Here is a 21,490-nt window from a genome sequence, read left to right as displayed (position 1 = left end):
CAGCGGTTTAGCGCCACCTTCAGCTCGGGGTGTGATCCTGGAGACCCGGGATCGAGTCCCACATCAGGCTCCCTGCATGGAGCCTGCTTCTCCCTCTGCCTGTGTCTCTGCCTCTCTCTCTCTCTGTGTCTCTCATGAATAAATAAATAAAAATCTTAAAAAAAAAAAAAAAGAAAGTCCTGAGGCTTAGAGTTAAATGGGTTTTTTTTTTCAGGGTCACAGATAATAAGCAGGAGAGCCCAGATTTAATGTTCTGTGCCAGATATCCCTTTCTTACATTATGATATCCTTTCTGAGAACAAGTGAGAAGTGACAACGGACACTTTCATGGAGTCAGAAATGCATTTTAAAAAGTAGTCAAACTTTGAAAAGAAGAGGTCTTCTGTGGGGTTTCCAAATCAGGGTACTTTGTCCCTTGAGTAACAAAATATAACTGCCTTAAAAAAGGTAGGGTGAGGGCAGCCCCAGTGGAACAGCGATTTAGCACCGCCTGCAGCCAAGGGTGTGATCCTGGAGACCCGGGATTGAATCCCACATCGGGCTTCCTACATGGAGCCTGCTTCTCCCTCTGCCTGTGTCTCTGCCTCTCTCTCTCTCTGAATGAATAAATAAATAAATCTTAAAAAAAAAAAAAAAAGGTAGGGTGAGCTCTAGGATTCCTTGATACAGTAGAAGTTTCTTTCTTTTTTTTAATTTTTTTGTTTTTTATTATTTATTTATGATAGTCATAGAGAGAGAGAGAGAGGCAGAGACAAGGCAGAGACATAGGCAGAGGGAGAAGCAGGCTCCATGCACTGGGATCCTGACGTGGGATTCGATCCTAGGTCTCCAGGATCGCGCCCTGGGTCAAAGGCAGACGCCAAACCGCTGCGCCACCCAGGGATCCCCAGTAGAAGTTTCTTGATGTCATCAAGGACCCAAGTCCTTGATCTCTTTCCGGTAGCCCCTAGAGTAAATCAGCTTTAACCTTAGGCTTGGCAAACAGCTGCCAGCATCAAATTGAGCAACATGTATCCTTACTAACAACCAGAAGGGTCAAAAAAGGAATCTATTCTACAGGCTTGGACTATAAATTTGTCCTTTCAGTTGGCTTAACCTCCTGAACAATAAAAGTGCTAAAGAAATGCCATAAGTAAATTCTGTGAGACTGTTCTGCTCATTTGAGAAGTTATGGACATCAAAGGGTCAATTATAGTCTGAATTCTAACTGCCTGACTCTAAATACCTCAGTAAAAATAGCCATGATAGTGTTCTCAGTCATCGGCCAAATTTTCAGGATTATATGTTTGGGAAAGACAGTAATCCAAAACAATTCAAGTAAATGTTGGTACTTAAAGATATACTTACTTACTTACTTACCTAAACAGTTTACTTATGTGAAAAATCTATCCGTGGATATACATCTGTTAGCACATATGGAGTGTCTATGTGCCACCAATAGAGAATTGAAAGCAAGAGAAACAAGGTTTCTGTCTTTTGTTTATATTATAATAAAGGTTGGGCAATAATTAGTGAATAAACAACTAAACAGGATTATTAATGGTATAAGATGCTATGAAGAACTGACGAGAGTGATTGGTAAAAGCCCTTTAGATGATCAGGGAAAGTCATCTTGAGGAACAATCATTTGAGCTGAGGTTTGATTGATGAGAATGATATTTATGTGTGCAGAACTGGGAAGAGAGCTTTTCTGGGAAGAGAGAACAACAAATGCAGAATTTAGGAGATACAGACAAACCTGGTGGTTATGAGGACACCAGAGGTAGAATTGTATATGAGACTGAAGAGTCAGGATTACTCAGGACCTTGTAAACTCTGGTAAGAAGTTTGGATTTTATTCAAGACCAGGAAGAAGCAATTGAAGAGTTTTAAATAAAGGATTTGCATAATTGAATTTCTTTTTTTTTTTTTTGAATTTTATTTATGATAGGCACACAGTGAGAGAGAGAGGCAGAGACATAGGCAGAGGGAGAGGGAGAAGCAGGCTCCTTGCACCGAGAGCCCGACGTGGGATTCGATCCTGGGTCTCCAGGATCGCGCCCTGGGCCAAAGGCAGGCGCTAAACCACTGCGCCACCCAGGGATCCCTTGAATTTCTTTTTTAAAACCTCACTCTGGCAACTAGCCTTGTGGAGAATTGTAGGAAAGTAGGTACACAAGTGGGTTAGGAGACTAGTCCTCCTCAGCAGTCTCAGCAGACTCAGAGATAATAAGGATTTAGATTAGGGTGGCAGCAATGGAAGTGGAAAAGAAAGTAGATACAAAGTATTTTAGAGGTAGAACTACCTGTGCTAATAAAGGGACTTAACTCGAGTACCTGATTAGATAGTAGTACCATTTGCTTAGACATTCAAGTAGAGATGTCAAATAGGTGGTTAATACATGACTGGAACTCAGTGGAGAATAGTAAATAAATAATCCATTCTATTCTTCAGCTTGCAGGTAATAGTTTAGTGTTGTAATCTCTTAAGCAGCTCTGTACAATTCTGTGTATGACAGTTATTCTTGGAATTTATAATTTATATCAGCCATATTATTAAATTTTTAAGAAAAACAAGCCATTTTAAGAGTTCATTATAATAACTAATCTTACTAAATCTGTTATTGCTACTGAGGATCAGTCTTAAGGGTGGAAATGTTTACTCCTTGTTCATAAGAAATTGGGATGATCAGTGCCAGTAGTTTATAGTACTTGTTAATACTTTTTCTGCCAAAGAATTGATTTGAATCTCTACTGTATTTCCAAGTCATAGATATTGTTACTATGAATCAAAATTAAATTTGTTTCTGTAGGTATATAGAATTTTAGAATTTGTAGCATCCAGTAGTTTCATGGAAGGCCTTCTTTAGAGCATCTCATTAGCTTAAACTCTAGCTGCCCAAGTCTTCATTTAAAAATAGATTCTGGAGACTAGGAAGAAAATTATGCTTAAGCTTTTTTGTAGACATTTTTCTTTTATTAATTATGTAATTTACATTGGTCTTTTTTTTTTTTTTTGCTCCAATAGGTGGTGTTACTATATTTGTGGCCTTATATGATTATGAAGCTAGAACTACAGAAGACCTTTCATTCAAGAAGGGTGAACGGTTTCAAATTATTAACAACACGTAAGTTGGGAATGTTTTGTGAGGGAAAAGTACTGACAGAAACCTACTCTTCATGCTGAAGCCACTTAGCTGGTTGATTCATTGCTGAGAGTGGTGAGGCATAGGTCTCTGCCCACTGGTTTGGATGATGTATTTGGTTTCTTTAGACACATAGCATAATGACTACTTCTGTAGCCAGAAATTATGACTTCTACAAATTGTGCTGCAGTGTGTGGTTCTGCCATAAACAGTAGACATATAAGAGTGAATTTAGAGGGAATATATGCAAGTAAGTACATTACTTAAAAAAAAAATCTTTATAAAGAGAATTCTTTGTTCCTATTCAAGCATAAGATGATTTAAGGATCTTATTTCTTTCTCTTAAAAAAAAAAAAAAAAAAGGAAAAAGGCCAGGTAGGGAACCCCTGCAGTCCCAACCTGACCACATTAAGTTGCTTTTTCCTTAGGTGACTCAGACTTTTTGTGTAAGACTTTTAGTCTGGGATGACTTCTAGACTTTTAGTGGGCCACTAAATGGCTTTCGTTATTTAGTGGCCCACTAAAAAAAAATCAATGTTTGAATTGAAAATTCAGTGCTTGTTATGAAAAATAGATCTCATAATTTCATTAGGAGGCATAGCAACCACTTCGTAACTTCTCAAAATATATATTATGGTCTCTCTACTTCCTGTAATATTTCCTAACATTCTTGTTCCATTTGCTATCCATTATTCCAGAACATAAAATATGGTCATGTCTCTCTGCTTTAAAGTCGTTTTTCAATAGCTACCATTTGCCTTGCTATCGAGATAAAAGAAAAGCAATAACAATGGCGGACATCAGTCACCAGTTGCTTCCTGTTCCTTATTAAACTGCCTAGCTGTAATAAATTGCTTGTAATTTCATGAATACACTGGGGTTTCTCACCTTCCCATGCCTTCACACATACAGTTTCTTTTTTCTGGAATGTGACTTCCTGTCTCTCCATTTTTTTTTTTCTTTTATCTGGCCAACCCCATTTATCCTTCAAAATGTATATTCCTATGTGATTTCTCAAGGAAGCCTTTCTTGACATTCTTTCTCTCCCACCTGGCCCACACCTCATCTCCGACTGGATTAGGTATCTATCTTGCATGTTCTTGTAGCACCCTGTGCAAACGTCAGTCGTAGCTACCGTCACTACTTTGAATTATAGTTGATCATGTGCTTTTCATTCTTTCAGACCAGTGGCTCTCAATCCAGGGAAAAATTGCCCAGAAGACATTTGGCAATGTCTGGAGACATTTTTGGTTGTTACAGTTAGGGTGTCTCCACTGTTTTCTAGTCAGTGAAGGTTAGGGATATTGCTGAACATCCTCCAGTGCACAGGATAGCCCCCAACAACAAAGAATCATCCAGCTCAAAGAGTCAGTAGTGCTAAGGTTGAGAAATTCTGCTCTAGGCTGAGTTTCTTGAAGGTACAGACTTTTTACCTCTGTTCTAGCATACCCTCTCTTTATCACTTAAATGGTATTCAATAAATGCTTGAATGAGTCATGAATGGTTAGCACAAATGCAGAGTTTTCAGTTTGTATATCTGAAAGTGCTTAATACATACCAGGAACCTACAAACCAAGTGTGTGTTTGTCAATATTTAAATTGCCAAAGGATTTTTCATCGTTTTTCTGGAGAGCAGATTCCCCTCAATCATTTATAAAATTTCAATTTAGATAAAATATTTTCAGTACTTTTCTTTGGCAAAACATAATGTGCATTTTTTTTATGGTGAAAAAATTTATATTTAGATTTATAGCCTGCTGGACTCAGTTTAGATGATCCCAATTTTGTTGGCAACATCCAAAGCATCATAGTGAGGAGCCAGTCGAACATATGCTTTCTTCTTCCATCAGGCCTGATCAAGGTGTTGACCTTGGCCACATCAATGTCATAGAGCTTCTTCACAGCCTGTTTGATCTGATGCTTATTGGCCTTGACATCCACAATGAACACAAGTGTGTTGTTGTCTTCTATTTTCTTGACTCAGTAGTTAGGGGGAACTTGATGGCATAGTGATCAAGCTTGTTTCTCCTGGGGGCGCTCTTTCGAGGATATTTGGACTGCCTTCGGGGAGACGCAGGGTCTTGGGTTGTCGGAATGTAGGTCACATACGGATCTTCTTTTTTTTGTGACTGTGCACACCTTTCAGCACCGCTTTCTTAGCTTTCAAAGCCTTTGCTTTGGCTTCAGCTTTGGGAGGGGCAGGGGCTTCCTTCTTCGCCTTCGGCGCCATCTTCGTGAAAGGGCCATAATATGCATTTAATTTTTAGTGGCAGAACCCACATTTTGTATGTCTTCCTCATTAGAGACTGATAATTTTTGCTTTTTTTCACATTAATTTTGGAAAAGTCAAGGCTTAGATATTGCAAACTATATATAGTTCTCATGTTCTGAATTGATTTTAGTCTTACTTAAATATTTATAACATTTTTGTAAACTTTATTGTAGGAATTAAATTTTTTATTATCCTTGCCTGTTGCAAATATTTTGTCTACAGGAGTTTTAGGACATCCTGATACTAAAATGACTAAAAAAGAACATTATGATTTTATGTATGATTAAAAGCATTTGACAATAAAGAATGAACTACTAATAACATGCTACAACATAGGTGAACTGTGAAAAAATTATGCTAAGTGAAAGAAACCAGTCCAAAAAACCATACCACATATTATATGATTCTATTTATATGAAATACCTACAATAGTCATATCCATAGGAACAGAAAGCAGATTTATTGTTTGGCAATATGGGGGGAAGTGAGTAGAGGAGTAGAGAGTGACTTTTAATGGGTACAGGGTTTCTTTGCCCGGGGGTGGGGGAGTGATGAAATGTTCTAAAACTGATTGTGGTAATGGTGACACAACTGTGTGAATATATTAAAATCCATTAAATTCTATATCTTAAAGAGAGAAACTTATGGTATGCAAATTGTTTATCAGTAAAGCTTTTATTTTTTTTTTTTATTTTATTTTTTAATTTTTATTTATTTATGATAGTCACAGAGAGAGAGAGAGGCGCAGAGACACAGGCAGAGGGAGAAGCATGCTCCATGCACCGGGAGCCCGACGTGGGATTCGATCCTGGGTCTCCAGGATCGCGCCCTGGGCCAAAGGCAGGCGCCAAACCGCTGCGCCACCCAGGGATCCCTATCAGTAAAGCTTTTAAAAAAGAAAACATTCAGTTGAAACTGAGTAATTTAAAAGGTTTATCTCTGAAATTGTTTTGTTCAATATAGTTTATTGTTTTAGGTTGAAGGAGTTATGTAAAAAAGGATCTTATAACTAAAATTAAACTAACTTTTTACTTTTTTGTTTGGAGCTGAAATATGTATGCATTTGTGCTTTTGCTTAGCCTTATTCCTTTAATTCATGTAACACATATTTAAATATTATTGAGTTTAATTTTTTATTAAATAAGTGCATAAAAAATTGAAGTGAAACCTCTTCTCTACATAGATACCAGGCAACACTGCAATAAATTGTGTTTTGAGCAGTCATCTACCTTGTGGTAATTGTTGTTTTATGTGTTACAGGGAAGGAGACTGGTGGGAAGCAAGATCAATTGCTACAGGAAAGAATGGCTATATCCCTAGCAATTATGTAGCCCCTGCAGATTCCATTCAGGCAGAAGAGTATGATACTACTTCATATTTTATTAATTCCTTTGATTTTTAAAAATGTTTTAATGCACATTCTACTTAGCCACAATTTTACACACACACAATTACATACCAGTCTTAATACAGCTAATACATCACATTAATAAGAGATGTTACTTGAAAATTAATAATTAATGCCATACTATTTGCTTACAGTAGGATCATAAATGAATCTGCATTAATAATACTATTATGCCTAGTCTGTATCCTTTATATTTTCACTTAAAAAATTATATTAACCCTTTTTATATCCTACAGATCTTTCACTTCAAAAATTTACCCCCAGTTGATAGTATTTTATCAGAGTTAATTTCTTGACTTAGGTGCTTGGTCTGTGGTTATGTAGGAGAGTATCCTTGTCTTGAGGAAGCACACTAAAGTATTTAGGGGTCAAGATTCAGAATATTTGCAACTTACTCTCAATCAGCTCAGAAAAAAATTGCACACAGAGAAAGAAAGAATATGACAAAGTAAAATTATAGCAGTTGAGAAATCTGGGTGGAGGGTATATGAAAGTTCTATGTGCTATTCTCACAACTTTTTAAAAATTTCATCTTCAGTGACATTTTTTTTTAAGTCAAATCAAGAATATCTGGGATTCACAAATACTTGTTTTCATATCACAATAGTTAACACAGTGCCTTGCGCATAGTAGGTGCTCTATCAATATTTATTTGCTTTTACCATATGTAATTTGTCTCCATAACTGTTCTGCTTCACACTTGTTACTTCCTGTTTTATTCTGTGATTTTCTCCAAAGGAGATACTCCCTTTTATTCACAAAAGCTATATTAAATCAAAGCTGTGCTAATTTAGAGTTGCTAATAATTTGAATTTAGTTCACTTGCACCTTATGAAAATAGATGATCACACTCTTACCAGAGGACCATGTCTGTTCTTCCTGCTACAGTCTTAACATTTCCATCTATCAGTGATTGAGGGGTTCTCTGTTACTGCCTTTCCTTCTCCATTTACCAGTCCTGTGACTTGCAGATGGAGTTGAATTAATACATGGAGTTTCTGTGTATTAACTACTGATTGAGTAGCTAATACATGGAAATACTAGGACAGTATATTCTGACAGTAGTATCTGTAATAATTCTATTTAATAAAGATACCTTGTTGTGTTTTGCTGTGTTTTTAAGCTGTGTAGTTCTTTATTGTCATCCTCCAGCTCCCTTCTTACTAATCCTTATTTATAATCTTTCTGACCCTTCCATGTTTCTAACTCAGAGCACTATTTTTTCCAGATGGTATTTTGGCAAAATGGGGAGAAAAGATGCTGAAAGATTACTTCTGAATCCTGGGAATCAACGAGGTATTTTCTTAGTAAGAGAGAGTGAAACTACTAAAGGTAATTATAATGTAATACAAGTATAAAATTTTCTTGAACAGTGTTTTGAGAAAGATACAGAAAAAGTATTTGTTTCCCCAACTAGGTGCTTATTCTCTCTCTATTCGTGATTGGGATGAGGTAAGAGGTGACAATGTGAAACACTACAAAATTAGGAAACTGGACAATGGTGGATACTATATCACAACCAGAGCACAATTTGATACTCTGCAAAAGTTGGTAAAACACTACACAGGTATGTGAATATTTCACAGGTGAAAATTATTTCTTGATGTTCTGTTTTATGAGGATAGAATCTCTGTCTTCATGTCTCTTATGGTTTAGTTTGGTACTTTATACCAAGAGTGTGCTTGATAGATGTCTATTCTATTCTAGTTTTAAAATAGGTAGGTATTATTACCTGAATTAGGTTCTTAAATGGGCGAAAATCTTACTACCATTATTTGAGTCCCTATATCTTACTGGCATAGTGTTTACATTGGAGTTTCATTTCATGGTAATTAAATGCCAAGATAGATTATGACAATAAATAAAAAACATAAAAGCAAATATTTTTAAGGACGTTTGTTAAGTAGGTAAAACTGAATACTTAATGTAAAAAGCTCTATCAGATGTCCTTTTGGGTTACCCTTCCTCTGCATGAGCTGGACCACATAAAACTTCTTAAAGTATAAATCTAATGAAATTTAATCTGAAGATGCATTTTTTTTTCCTGGAAAATTAACTTATAGCAACTGTAGACATTCTTCTAGTCTTTCAAGGACCTTTGAAAGGTACTCAGTATTATATTCTTTTGTCTCAAAATTTTGCATTGCCAGTTTGATATGTGAATGCATCTGAAAGTTTTAAAATTATTGATACAAGGGGAGGGGAAGTTTGCATGGCAGTCTCTTCTTCAGTGACAGCTAGCTACAGTTTGTCAAGGCAACCATCAGTCTTGACATTGATCACACATATTGCCAAGCAGTGATATCAGTTATAATTGCACTTTCTAGAATGTGGATTTGTGTGGTTACTTGGACACGTGACGGGATGTGTCTTATTTATAACAAGAAAGATTGTATAAGCAGGATTCACAAGTCAAGCCATTGTGAATTTGGGAGTCCCTGTTTTTGTGTCTCCCTTATTTGAAAATCAGTTTCTTAAATGAGATTTTTTCCTTAATGTTTGGTGTGCTTCTTACATTAGTGGTTAGTTATTAGAAATAGCAATTAATGGTAGCATTCTCTTTGGGAAGAAATAAAACACAGTGGTCAAAAATAGAACTTTGAGGGCAACCAGAACTATGATTTGAATTCCTTTTCCATCCCTTACTTACTGGGTGACATTAAGAAAGTCACTTAAGTTTTTTGAGATTTATTTATATGAGATATTTAAGGTACTGAATTAGCACAATAGTTGAGACATAGTAAGTTTTCAATAAATTATAACCTCAGAAATGTATTTAACAAAAAATGTTTCACCTCTTTTTTTTTTAATGTTTCACCTCTTGTATGTTTTGCTTCTTATATACATACAGTTCCCTTTTTGTTTTTTTTTTTAGAGTAAAGCTGAGAAAACATTATGTTTTTGTTTTCTTCAATTTAAACTTTCAAAAACAGTAATGTACTATAGAGTACCTAAATTTTTATAAGTAATTCATTTTACAGTATAGTTTATTCATTTATCTAGAACATGCTGATGGTTTATGCCATAAGTTAACAACCGTGTGTCCAACTGTGAAACCCCAGACTCAAGGTCTAGCAAAAGATGCTTGGGAAATCCCTCGAGAATCTTTGCGACTAGAGGTTAAATTAGGACAAGGATGTTTTGGTGAAGTATGGATGGGTAAGAAGCCTGAACTTTTGTTTCTTTGTCATTTCTTTACTATAGATTAAAACAGCATAACTTATGATAAGATATATTGAAGTATTTAAGGTGGTCATTGACCACTTTAATGACCGCTGGTCATTAAGGTTCGACTAAAAATCTTCTTAATATTTAGATTAAAATAGTAGTCTGTGTTGTTTCTCTAGGAACATGGAATGGAACCACAAAAGTAGCAATCAAAACACTAAAGCCAGGTACAATGATGCCAGAAGCTTTCCTTCAAGAGGCTCAGATAATGAAAAAATTAAGACACGATAAACTTGTTCCACTATATGCTGTTGTTTCTGAAGAGCCAATTTACATTGTCACTGAATTTATGTCAAAAGGTATGTGTATATTTCTTTTAGTGTATTAATGTTGACAATTTTTTTTTTTAAGATTTTATTTATTCATGAGAGACACAGAGAGAGAGAGGCAGAGACACAGGCAGAGGGAGAAGCAGGCTCCATGCAGGGAGCCTGACGTGGGACTTGATCCCAGGTCTCCAGGATCAGGCCCTGGGCCAAAGATGGCGCTAAACCACTGAGCCATGTTGACAAATTTAAAAAAAAAATAAGTCTGCATTTCTGTTTTTATGCCTACAAATTTTTATTGTGTAGTGTTCTCTAATTTAAGATTTTTATGTAGACATTGAAAAGAGAAAATCTGACATTTCATATAATGGAATAGCAATTAGTTCCAGTTATTCCAGAGGATGGTACAAAGTTTAAAAGGAAAATTCGGGCAGTTCAACTTATGTTGAAAGTAAGTAGTTTTGGGCAGCCTGGGTGGCTCAGCGGTTTAGCGCCGCATTCAGCCCAGGGTGTGATCCTGGAGACCTGGGATTGAGTCCCACGTCGGGCTCTCTGCATGGAGCCTGCTTCTCCCTCTGTCTGTGTCTCTGCCTCTCTCTCTGTGTCTCTCATGAATAAATAAATAAAATCTTTAATTAAAAAAAAAGTAAGTAGTTTTTTATTCCATTTGACTAAAGAAAATGGAATAGCTAAGGAAAATGAGAAAAGTATTTCTATAAATTAAAATAATGCAATTAGAAAGATATTTGTATCTTTATTCCTAAAGCAAAGACATCAAGTAAAGGAAATTAATCTTTATTTTATTTTAGTGTAATCATAGTCTCCATAGTCAGAGTTCAAGAAACTTTTTTTGCACTATCATTCGTTAAAATTTCTCCATTATTCCAAACTCTAGACCCCAAGGTGCCATCTTTAGTAACAGAATTGGTTGTTAGAACCAGGATAAAGAGAAGGGACAGATGATGCTTTAGAAGAGGAACCTTAAGCTCTAAGTATGTTGACAGTCCTGTTTTTGCCCTCTTGAATTTTATCTCTCCCCTCCCCCCCAAATCTTAATCACTCATAATTAAAGTTTCTGATTGTGTCATCCCCCTCCAGTAGTCCATTTTAGCCAACAATGTAGTTCCATCTAGTGGTGACAGGACCAACTGCAAGCTACATATTTACTGTAGGAAATCTACCCCCTTCCTCCCAAAGGTGTAAAAAAACCAAAAGTGAAGAATTGAGGTGGCCTGCCTAATTGATAGCCAAAACATACGTAAAGCCCCAAGGCACATGGCACTTTCAGGAAGGAATCTCTTCTGCAGACAACTGCCAAATAACCCCTTTCAGAGTGCATTGGATGAACTCTGTAAGGAGGAGAGAAAAGGGACAAGGAAGAAGTTTAAATCAAGGTATTGATAGCACAAGAATATATTGGAGGTAAAGCTAATGGTCCATTTAGTTTTGTATATTGATTTCAAGAATTATTTAAATAGGGGAACATGATAGACATCTCTGTTGTCAGATTGCTGGGTTAGGATTATTTCTAGATGGGAGATTTAGAATGCAAGATCACAAATGACCCTTCTGGTTATAAAACTCCATAATTTCCCATCTTATTTCAGGTACACAATAGTTTACCCTCAACAATCCATTCAAACTCATTGCCTCATGTGCTCCCAAATAAACCCAATTTCCCGGCTACACAAGTCTTCTTACTACTTCTGGTTTCCATGATTCTTTTCAAAACCTTCATCTGGAATTTGGTTTCCCTATCACTTAACCAGTCCATCAACCATACTTCCTTCAGATAGTACTTAAGTCAAATGTTTGAAGCCCTGCTATTAATATCCATATTGGTCATGATCATTATATTCTTTGAAATGTTTTTAATCAGACTATCCTATAAATTAACAACCAAAATGTATTGAATACCTCTAATTTATAGGAGACTCTGCTAGTCATTATGAGGTATCAAAGAAATAAAGCCACTCAAATAATCTACGTTGAATTTGCGGAGAAAAGACTCAACCTTCTAATGAGTTAATTTTCAGTATAAGAGTAAATAATAGCTCACTCTGACTAAACAAATAAGCTACAGATCAAAGCATAATGAATTTCCAGGTGTTCACCACATTCAATAAGAAGAGAAATGAGGAAGAGGTCACGTAGGCTGGAATAAGTTGAGAAAAATTAGTAGAAAAGTCAAGTCTTAAACTGACCTTTAAAGTTATAAATGCTGTGAATGGGTAAAGAGAAAGGTATGGGTATTTCTGCAGAGCTAAGAGGATATGAGGAAATGAGGAACAGAACCATGGGAAGTGGAAAGTACAGAAGGCAACTAGTTGGAAATAGGCTAGAAAGGTATGTGAGGGGGCAACCTGGGTGGCTCAGCGGTTTGGTGCCGCCTTCAGCCCAGGGCGTGATCCTGGAGACCCAGGATGGAGTCCCCACATCGGGCTCCCTGTGTGGAGCCTGCTTCTCCCTCTGCCTGTCTCTCTCTCTCTCTCTCTCTCTCTCTCTCTCTCTCTCTCTCTCTGTCTCTCATGAATAAATAAATCGTAAAAAAAAAAAAGTATGTGAGACAAATTTAAGGCTTTTGGGAATTCATTTCACTATTACTTATTGAGTACCTACCCTCTGCCAGGGTTATGAATGAGCTTCAAAGGGTCCATGAACTTCCCCTGAAGTTCTGTGTCAAGCTTTTACATACTTATATGTATTCCTGCAAAGAGATTATATAGTTTTTGTCAGAGTTTCAAAGTAACTCATGAACAAAAAAGGGTTAAGGACCACTGTTTAAGATTCCAAATGTTCGATGATAAATGGATATAAGCCACATTTGAGTGGGAATAGGATTTGTTGTCTTTGATTAAAGATCAGACAGAGAAAAGGAATTGTCAGGATGACACCAATTCCAATATTAGATTTCTGTATGTTGCAGTTTTGCACTATTTTAGCAATTATCTGTTGTTACACTGAATAATGTTCTACTTAATGTATAGATCATAGTACCTTATTTAGATTCGTTATCCTGAAACAAAGAACTGTATCTTCTGTTTATTTCTATATACTCTGCGTTGTCATGTAGAAGTATTTATGTGGTGTCTGTTTATTTTACAGAAAAGGAAGTGAAGAAAAGAAATATCCCTTCCCCTGTTTAAGAACAATTTCTTTACTTGTGTTTTTGATCCTTCCTTACATCTAAAAAGAAAACCCTTCCTTGGTATCAACATCTGCTTTTCACCTACTGCTCTGTGTTGTTTCCCTTCACACCCAAGATTTTTTTAAGAAATACTCTTGTCTTCACTTCCTAACCAGCCATTTACTCTTTTTAAAAACTATTTATTTAATGTCAACACTTTTCATAGATTTTTTTTTATTGTGGAATATTTCAAACATAGAATACCATAACAACCATGTCCCTGCCATCCAAATTTAACTAATGTTTACACTTTGCTGTATTTGCTTCTGATCTCTCTACTAAGAAAACAAAACATTACAGATCTAATTGCATCTTTGTTTTTACCCCTCCTTGAGCCCATTCTCATTTGAGCCCTCCCTTCAGGCTCTTTCAGGCCCATTTCCCTTCCAGAGGTAACCTTAATTTTGAAGCTGGTGCTTACTTTTCCATCTGTCTTCCTATTAACATACTTCTATTGATATATATTTACCTATTAACAGTATGTGTATGTTTTTAATTTAGGTAAATCTAGCTTTATTTCATACAACATTATGTTCTTGAGATTTTTTCATATGGACAAGGAAGATATAATTTGTATATTTGTTAATTGTTGAATGAGATTCTGTATGAGTATACTATTGTTTATTCATTCCTTTCCCAGTGAGCATTTAGATTGCTTCTAGTTTGTCACTGTAACAGATAGTGCTGCAGTGAATGTCCTTGTGCTTCCCTCTTCTGGCCTATATACCAGAATCACTAGTGCACTGGATAGCAACAACATTAGCATCACCTTGAAACTTCAAGATGCAAACTCTGGCGATAGGGCCCAGCAGTCTTCACTTACCCACCACTTTGTGTATTAATGGTCCATTCAGTGCCGTTGATTCCATTTATCACATCTCTCTGGAAAATATCTCCTCTCCATTCCCACTGTCATTGCTAGATTTTAGCATAATAGTCTCTCTCTTAGACTATTGCAGGAACTTTTAATTTTTTTTAAAGAATTTATTTATTCATGAGAGACAGAGTGGTAGAGACACACAGGCAGAGGAGAAGCAGGCTCCCCATGGGGAGCCCGATGCGGAATCGATCCTGGGATCACGCCCTGAGCAGAAGGCAGACGCTCAACCACTAAGCCACCCAGGTGTCCCTTGCAGGAACATTTAAACTTAATCCTTTTATGCAGTTTTGCCCCCATTTCATTTTCCATATTACTATTGGAATGATTGCTTTTTAAATATAAATCTGATCGTATTGCTTCTCAGCATAAAACTTCATATAAAAAGACTAAAGTTGGGACACCTGGTGGCTCAGCAGTTGAGCATCTGCCTTCGGCTCAAGGCGTAATCCCGGGATCTGGGGATCAAGTCCTGCATCAGGCTCCCTGTGAGGAGCCTGCTTCTCCCTTTGCCTGTTTCTCTCTCTCTCTGTCTCTCTCTCTCTCTCTCTGTCTCTCATGAATAAATAAATAAAATATTTTTTAAAAAGTTACAAAAATAAGACACAGAAATCCTCATACATACCTCAGCCAGATTTGCCAACAACTATGTATGTATCTCTTAATACATAAAAGGATTTTTCCCTGAACTGAGGAGCACATTGTAAATATTATGTTCCTTTTATCTCTAAATACTTCAGTGTTTTGTCTTCTAATGACAAAATCATTGTCTTACCTAACCACACTACAGTGATCAAATTGGGGGACTGTAACATGGGTACAATTCCATTATCTGATATTAGTCCATATTTCATTTATCAGTTATCCTGGTGATGTCCTTAATTAACAGCACCCTTCCCCCTCCCCAATCCAGAATCCAGTCCATGGTCCTGGATTTCTTTTAGTTACCATTTTTCTTTGATGTCCTTTAATCTGGAGCAGTCCCTCTCTTAGTTTCTTTTTTTGGCTTTCATGACATTGTTATTTTTGACAAGATCTGTATAGTTGTTTTAAAAATGTACCTTAGGGATGCCTGAGTGGCTCAGTGGTTGAGCATCTGCTTTTGGCTCACGTCATTATCCTGGAGTCCTGGGAGTGAGTTCCATATCAGGCTCTCTGCAGGAAGTATGCTTCTTCTCCCACTTCCTATGTCTGTGCCTCTCTGTGTATCTCTCATGAATAAATAAATAAAATCTTTTTAAAAATGTATCTTAATTTCGTTTATTTTTTCTTGATAAACTTCATCCGCATGGTAAGCTTTTAACCAACAATACAAGAATAGCAACTAGACTTTTCTAACCTTTCTGTTATCTGTTATGCATAGTACTTTGCAACTGTTATTCATAGTACTTTGCTGTTTCCTGGTATCTTCTGCTAAAATTGAGAGAAGTTCATTTAGACTAACACTTCAATGTCAACTCAGCCACCTAGCTCAATTTTTAAGAACCCTAAAATATTCCCAGTTTTCTACATTCTTGATTCAGATTGATTTAAAAATATACAGAAATATAAAAATATATATATATACAGAAATATACAGGTATCTGCTTTTGGATCAAAATTGGGATTACTGATCTTGATCAAAGCAAGGAAAGAATGTCTATAGTGAGATTATTGAGTTTTCCATTTGTTATCAGAAAAGTTCTTAAAATTTCAGTTCATGGACCTCTTCTAGAATATTAAAGATAATTATTCAGAAATTCCAAAGCTGCAATAAATATTGAAGAATGACAGGTTTAAGTTTTGTATTGTAATGTGGTGACTTGTTTGGAGTTGGCATGTTTATTTCAATCCTAATTTAAGATTTGCTTATGTTCCATGAACATTTTTCTGTCTCTCACAGGGAGTTTATTGGATTTCCTGAAGGAAGGAGATGGAAAGTATTTGAAGCTCCCACAACTGGTTGATATGGCTGCTCAGGTATTTGTGTATCTGTACATACATCAATTTGCTTTGAAAGTATACATAAAAACGTAAAATAATCTTAGTGGAAGACTGTTGTTTATATAGTGAAATCATGGAATTTTAGAGTTGGAAGGAACATTAGAGGTAATCGAGTCTGATTTCCTTATGTTACAGATAATGTAGTATCTGAAGACCTGTGGTATCTAATTCATATAACTTACTAATATTAGAACAAAATATGTAATTCCCAGTATAGTGCTGTCCTGTATAATATGGCCTTTCAGAAACCTATGAACTAACAAATATGAAATCTATATGTATTTATATATTAGCAGATAAATTTAAGATAATGAGGGATTGCTAAAGAAAATATTGGAAATCTAAAGTGTATGCTGAACTTTTTATTTAATGTAGTCCAAAACAAGAATGAAGATGGCAATTATACTTAAAAATGGGATATTTTTAATCTCCTGAATTTTTAAAATTTATTTTTAAATTGTTATTATCATATACTAGCAATTTTATATATTAAAATTTTTTTTTATTTAAATATAGTCACCACAATGTTACATTAGTTTTAGGTGTATGGCATAGCGATTTAATAAGTCTATATATTGTGTTTATAAGTATAGCTACCATCTGTTTCCATATGATGCTATTACAATATCACTGACTACATTCCCTTAGCTGTGCCTTTTATTCCCCTAAATCTTTGTTTTTAAATATGAGTGAAAACTATTAAAAGATTCTATTAAAAAATATGGTAGATGTTCAAGGGACCTTTGATTGGCTTTAGTCAACATATTGGTCCTAAGACCTCTTTCTTGGTGAGCATCCATATGTCCACGGAATCTGACAGTTTAGAGAAACTTTACACCAAGAAACTGTCCATGTGAGGCTCTAGCATATGCCAAACCTAGTCCATGGTCCTGTGTTCAAGGGTTGTTGTTGTTTTTTTTCTTAAGGATTTTATTTATTCATGGGAGACATAGAGTGAGAGGCAGAGACATAGGCAGAAGGAGAAGCAGGCTCCCTGCAGGAATCCCGGGGTCCCAGGATCATGACCTGAGCCGGAGGCAGACGCTCAACCACTGAGTCATCCAGGTGTCCCTGTGTTCAGAGCTTTTAAACACAGTAGGGTTCAGCAAAGCCTTTTTGTAAAGGGCCATATGAATGTATAGGCTTTGTGGGCCATAGGTAATTCTTGTTTCTTCTGCTCTCCCTTTTCTGACACCCCCTCTTCCTCCTTCCCTTTGTATCATACATCTTTTTTTCTTTTTTTCCTTTTCAAGATTGCTGATGGTATGGCATATATTGAAAGAATGAATTATATTCACCGAGATCTTCGGGCTGCTAACATTCTTGTAGGAGAAAATCTTGTCTGCAAAATAGCAGATTTTGGTTTAGCAAGGTTAATTGAAGACAATGAATATACAGCAAGACAAGGTAAAATTACTTTTTAATAAATGCTTATAACCTGATGTTCAATGAATTTTCTTACCATTCTTTTGAATATTTAGGTTTTACACAATAAGAATATCTCTAGGTCTATTTAGAAGAGTCATAGAAACATTGATTTAATTCATAAAATTATATATAATATATGTTACCATGACTTTCTGATAGTTATTTCCCTCAAGGAGGAACTTGACTTGCTGTTTTTTGCATTATAAATTTAACAAGTAGTACATTCCTCTTTTTACTACTTTTGTCATGCCAACAAATAAACGTTTTTAAATTCCTTTTGTGACAAACTTCAGAACCATCTAGATTTTACTACACAAAGTATCAGAAAAGGTATTTTTAAAGTTAATAAATTGAGAAATAGCATACAATTTTATAAAGGCCTTGGAAACCATCTTTACATCAAATTTACAGTTATTCTTTATATTATATATAAAATTGTAATAAAGACGTTTGGAAGATTGACTCTGTACAGAGGGAAGGGAATTGTGAAAATTAATATAAGGTCATTCTCTTTGTTGTCTGTTTCTCCAAACTTTCATTCAGTACATATTTCTTGAACATACATACAATATATGCCCTTGGAAAGAGTATAGGTTTTTGAATACCAGTTCCATTTCTTATTACCCCAGAAATTTCAACCAATTTGAATTGGTTGAAACCAACTCATTTTTTTGACTGTTCTCTGTCTCCATACTTACAAAGACTAGATGGTAATATCTACTCTTCAAGATTGTTGTGGGGGAGACAGAACATAAAGACTCCTAACTCTGGGAAACGAACTGGGGGTGAATGGGTGATGGGCACTGGGGGGTGGCGCTTGACGGGATGAGCACTGGGTGTTATTCTGTATGTTGGCAAATTGAACACCAATAAAAAATAAATTTATTATTAAAAAAAAGATTGTTGTGGAACTTTAGTGAAATAAAGTATTGTGCCTGACATTACCTAACACAGTAGATGCTCAGTAAATATTAGAGCTTATATTTTAATAGGCAAGGTGTGTGTGTGTGTGTATTTGTTTGTTTATTTAATAGGTGATGTGTGTGTGTGTATAACTATAAAGTTACTGTGTAATCGATGTCAAAAGAGTATATGAAAATTACTGTGGGAAAGAGGAAAGAACAGGAAGGACTTCAGAGATGTGAGTGATGGCTCGAGAGCAGGGCTTTGACAAAATAAACTTTTTTTTAAAGATTTATCTGAGAGAGAGCATGGGGCGAGGGACAAGGGAAGAGGGGGAGAGAGAATCCCAAGCAGACCCTCTGCTGAGTGCAGAGCCTGATACGGATCTTAATCTCAGTGCCCTGAGATCATGACTCAAGCCAAAATCAAGAGTCAGGTCTTAACTGACAGTCACCAGGGTAACCCTAAAAGAGAGTAACTTTGACAGGAAGAGATGGAGTAAGGTCCAAAAACAAATCACTACATAGGTTGCCGATCTTGCTTGAAAACCTTCAGTCACCCTCCACACCTACAAAGAAAGAGAACTTACCAAAACAAAAAAAGAGAGAGATGCCTTGGCATGCCATGTCTCCATGCTGGCTTACCTTCTTCTTCTTCTTCTTTTTTTTTTTTTTAAGATTTTCTTTCTTTATTCATGAGAGACACAGAAAGAGAGGCAGAGACACAGGCAGAGGGAGAAGCAGGCTCCCTGCAGTAAGCCCGATGCAGGACTCCATCCCAGGACCAGGATCATGACCCGAGCCAAAGGCAGATGCTCAACCACTGAGCCACGCAGGTGCCCCAGTGCTGGCTTACCTTTAACAAATGTTTGTGCTAGGCATGAGGGTATGACCATAGAAGAGTATGGTTTCTGCTGTTGACGAACTCACTGACTAATGTCTAAGACTGAATTATAAACAAACTATTTCAATACGATCCTAGTAAGCCCAACATAAAGATTAGTAAAGATTTATTTAGTAGACACACCAGAAATTTTTTCTCAGCTATCAACTGTTACCACCTTTTCATAAAAGAAAGAGCTATTTAATACTATCCAAGTAGGAAGGACATAATCAGGATAAAGGACCTACCTATAAATTAAAAATTTTAGCTATGTGAATTGATATGTGACTGTGACTTTTTTTTCCAGTGACCACATTAGTTCACAGGCCACTGGGAACTGTTGCCTTAAACTATGTTCTCAACCAGGGGTGACATTGTTCCCCCAGGGGACATTTGGCAGGGTCTTGAGACAGTTTTGGTTGTTATAGCTGAGAGACAACTGCTGAAATCTAGTGGGTAGAAGTCAGGTATACTGCTAAACATCTTATGGTGTACAAACCAGCCCCCACCAAACAAAGAATTATCCATCCCCAAATACCAGTCGTGCCAGGTTAAGAAGCCCTGCCTTCCACACAAGGCTTTCTTTTCAGCCTCTGTACCTGTGTGCAATTCCTTCCAGTTAAAATATCTTCCTATTCTTCTGTAATCCTTAACTAAAAATTCTAACCATTCTTTAAAGTTTAAGTTAACTGCTACTTTTGATTTTATTTGTTTATTTATGAGGGAGAGAGACAGGAGGAGGGACAGAGGGAGAGGCAGAGTGAGAATCTTAAGCAGGCCTCCTACTAGGAATGGAGCCTGACTTGAGGCTCAATCTCACAACCCTGAGAATTGATCTGAGCTGAAATCAAGAGTCAGATGCTTAACTGACTGAACAGACTGAAGCTACCAGGTGCCTCTAGCTGCTGCTTTTTAAATGAAACTGTTTGTAACTGTAAGTGAAAATTGATCTGTTTTTCTGAACATCTAAAGAACTATTTCACAACATATATATAATAAGAATGTAAGGCGCCTATAATGTTATTTTCACTCTAAATGTCTGAGCTTCACAAAGGCTGTGTTTTTATGTCTCCCATAATGATTGGCAAATGTCTGCTGTATAAAAAGCATACACTACATATTTGAGTAAATATAGGCTTTTAAAGTTAGAATCCAACAGACTGCCCTCATCAACCAATAGTTTGCTATAGTTTGCTATAGCTACTAGGTGCTAGACTTCATTAAAAGTTATAGATCCTATAATCATGTTTTTAGTTGCTTATTAGAGTTTATACGTCTGTTTTTTCCTTTTTCTTAAAGAGGCTTCACGCCCAGCGTGGAGCCCAGTACAGGGCCTGAAATCATGATCCCGAGATCAAAATCTGAGCAGAGCAAGAGTTGGATGCTCAATCACCTGAGTCACCCAGGCACCCCTCTGTTCCTCTATTTTTTGAACATTTTCCTGTCCTCACAATATTTGTTTTTTTTTAATGTCTTTGATTTATCAGGGAGATATAATTTATTTTAATACACATTTTAAAGAATTTTTCCCATGTATCTTGTACCTTTGAAGAATTTGTTGTTGATGACACATACAATTAAGATATTAATAGAAGATTAGCCCGTTTATGCCATATTTACAAAAATAGATTCCTAAAAGCAATTTACTTAAGCAAGATGGTCATTGTTTTAGGTGCAAAGTTTCCAATCAAATGGACAGCTCCTGAGGCTGCACTATATGGTCGATTTACGATCAAGTCTGATGTATGGTCATTTGGAATTCTACAGACAGAACTGGTAACAAAGGGCAGAGTACCATACCCAGGTAAGCTTGCATTTCATTTTAGCTCTTGGTTATCCAAAGAGCCTTAACTGGAGTTTATTAAGAGCAAAAAATGTAAGGGGGAGAAAGGCCTTTATTTCTTCTCTCTTTCCTCCCTCTCTCTCATTAT

General features: G+C 36.2%; 1 protein-coding gene across 2 annotated transcripts in view; it reads left to right on the top strand.

The window, feature by feature from the left end:
- The window catches only part of YES1 (YES proto-oncogene 1, Src family tyrosine kinase), a 63,359-nt gene that overhangs the window by 37,928 nt on the left and 3,941 nt on the right, over window positions 1-21,490 (top strand). For both annotated transcript variants that reach the window (XM_055323769.1, XM_055323768.1), the window contains exons 3-11: window positions 3,008-3,107; window positions 6,658-6,756; window positions 8,034-8,137; window positions 8,223-8,372; window positions 9,809-9,964; window positions 10,153-10,332; window positions 16,246-16,322; window positions 17,600-17,753; window positions 21,232-21,363. In XM_055323769.1, the coding sequence (XP_055179744.1) occupies window positions 3,008-3,107; window positions 6,658-6,756; window positions 8,034-8,137; window positions 8,223-8,372; window positions 9,809-9,964; window positions 10,153-10,332; window positions 16,246-16,322; window positions 17,600-17,753; window positions 21,232-21,363 (1,152 nt within the window). The remainder of the gene's footprint in view (window positions 1-3,007; window positions 3,108-6,657; window positions 6,757-8,033; window positions 8,138-8,222; window positions 8,373-9,808; window positions 9,965-10,152; window positions 10,333-16,245; window positions 16,323-17,599; window positions 17,754-21,231; window positions 21,364-21,490) is intronic.

This window comes from Nyctereutes procyonoides, unplaced genomic scaffold (assembly GCF_905146905.1).
Source record: "Nyctereutes procyonoides isolate TBG_1078 unplaced genomic scaffold, NYPRO_anot_genome, whole genome shotgun sequence".
In the NCBI taxonomy this organism is placed as follows: domain Eukaryota; kingdom Metazoa; phylum Chordata; class Mammalia; order Carnivora; family Canidae; genus Nyctereutes; species Nyctereutes procyonoides.
Note: the sequence above shows the minus strand (reverse complement) of the source record. Positions and strands in the feature narration are given on the sequence as shown.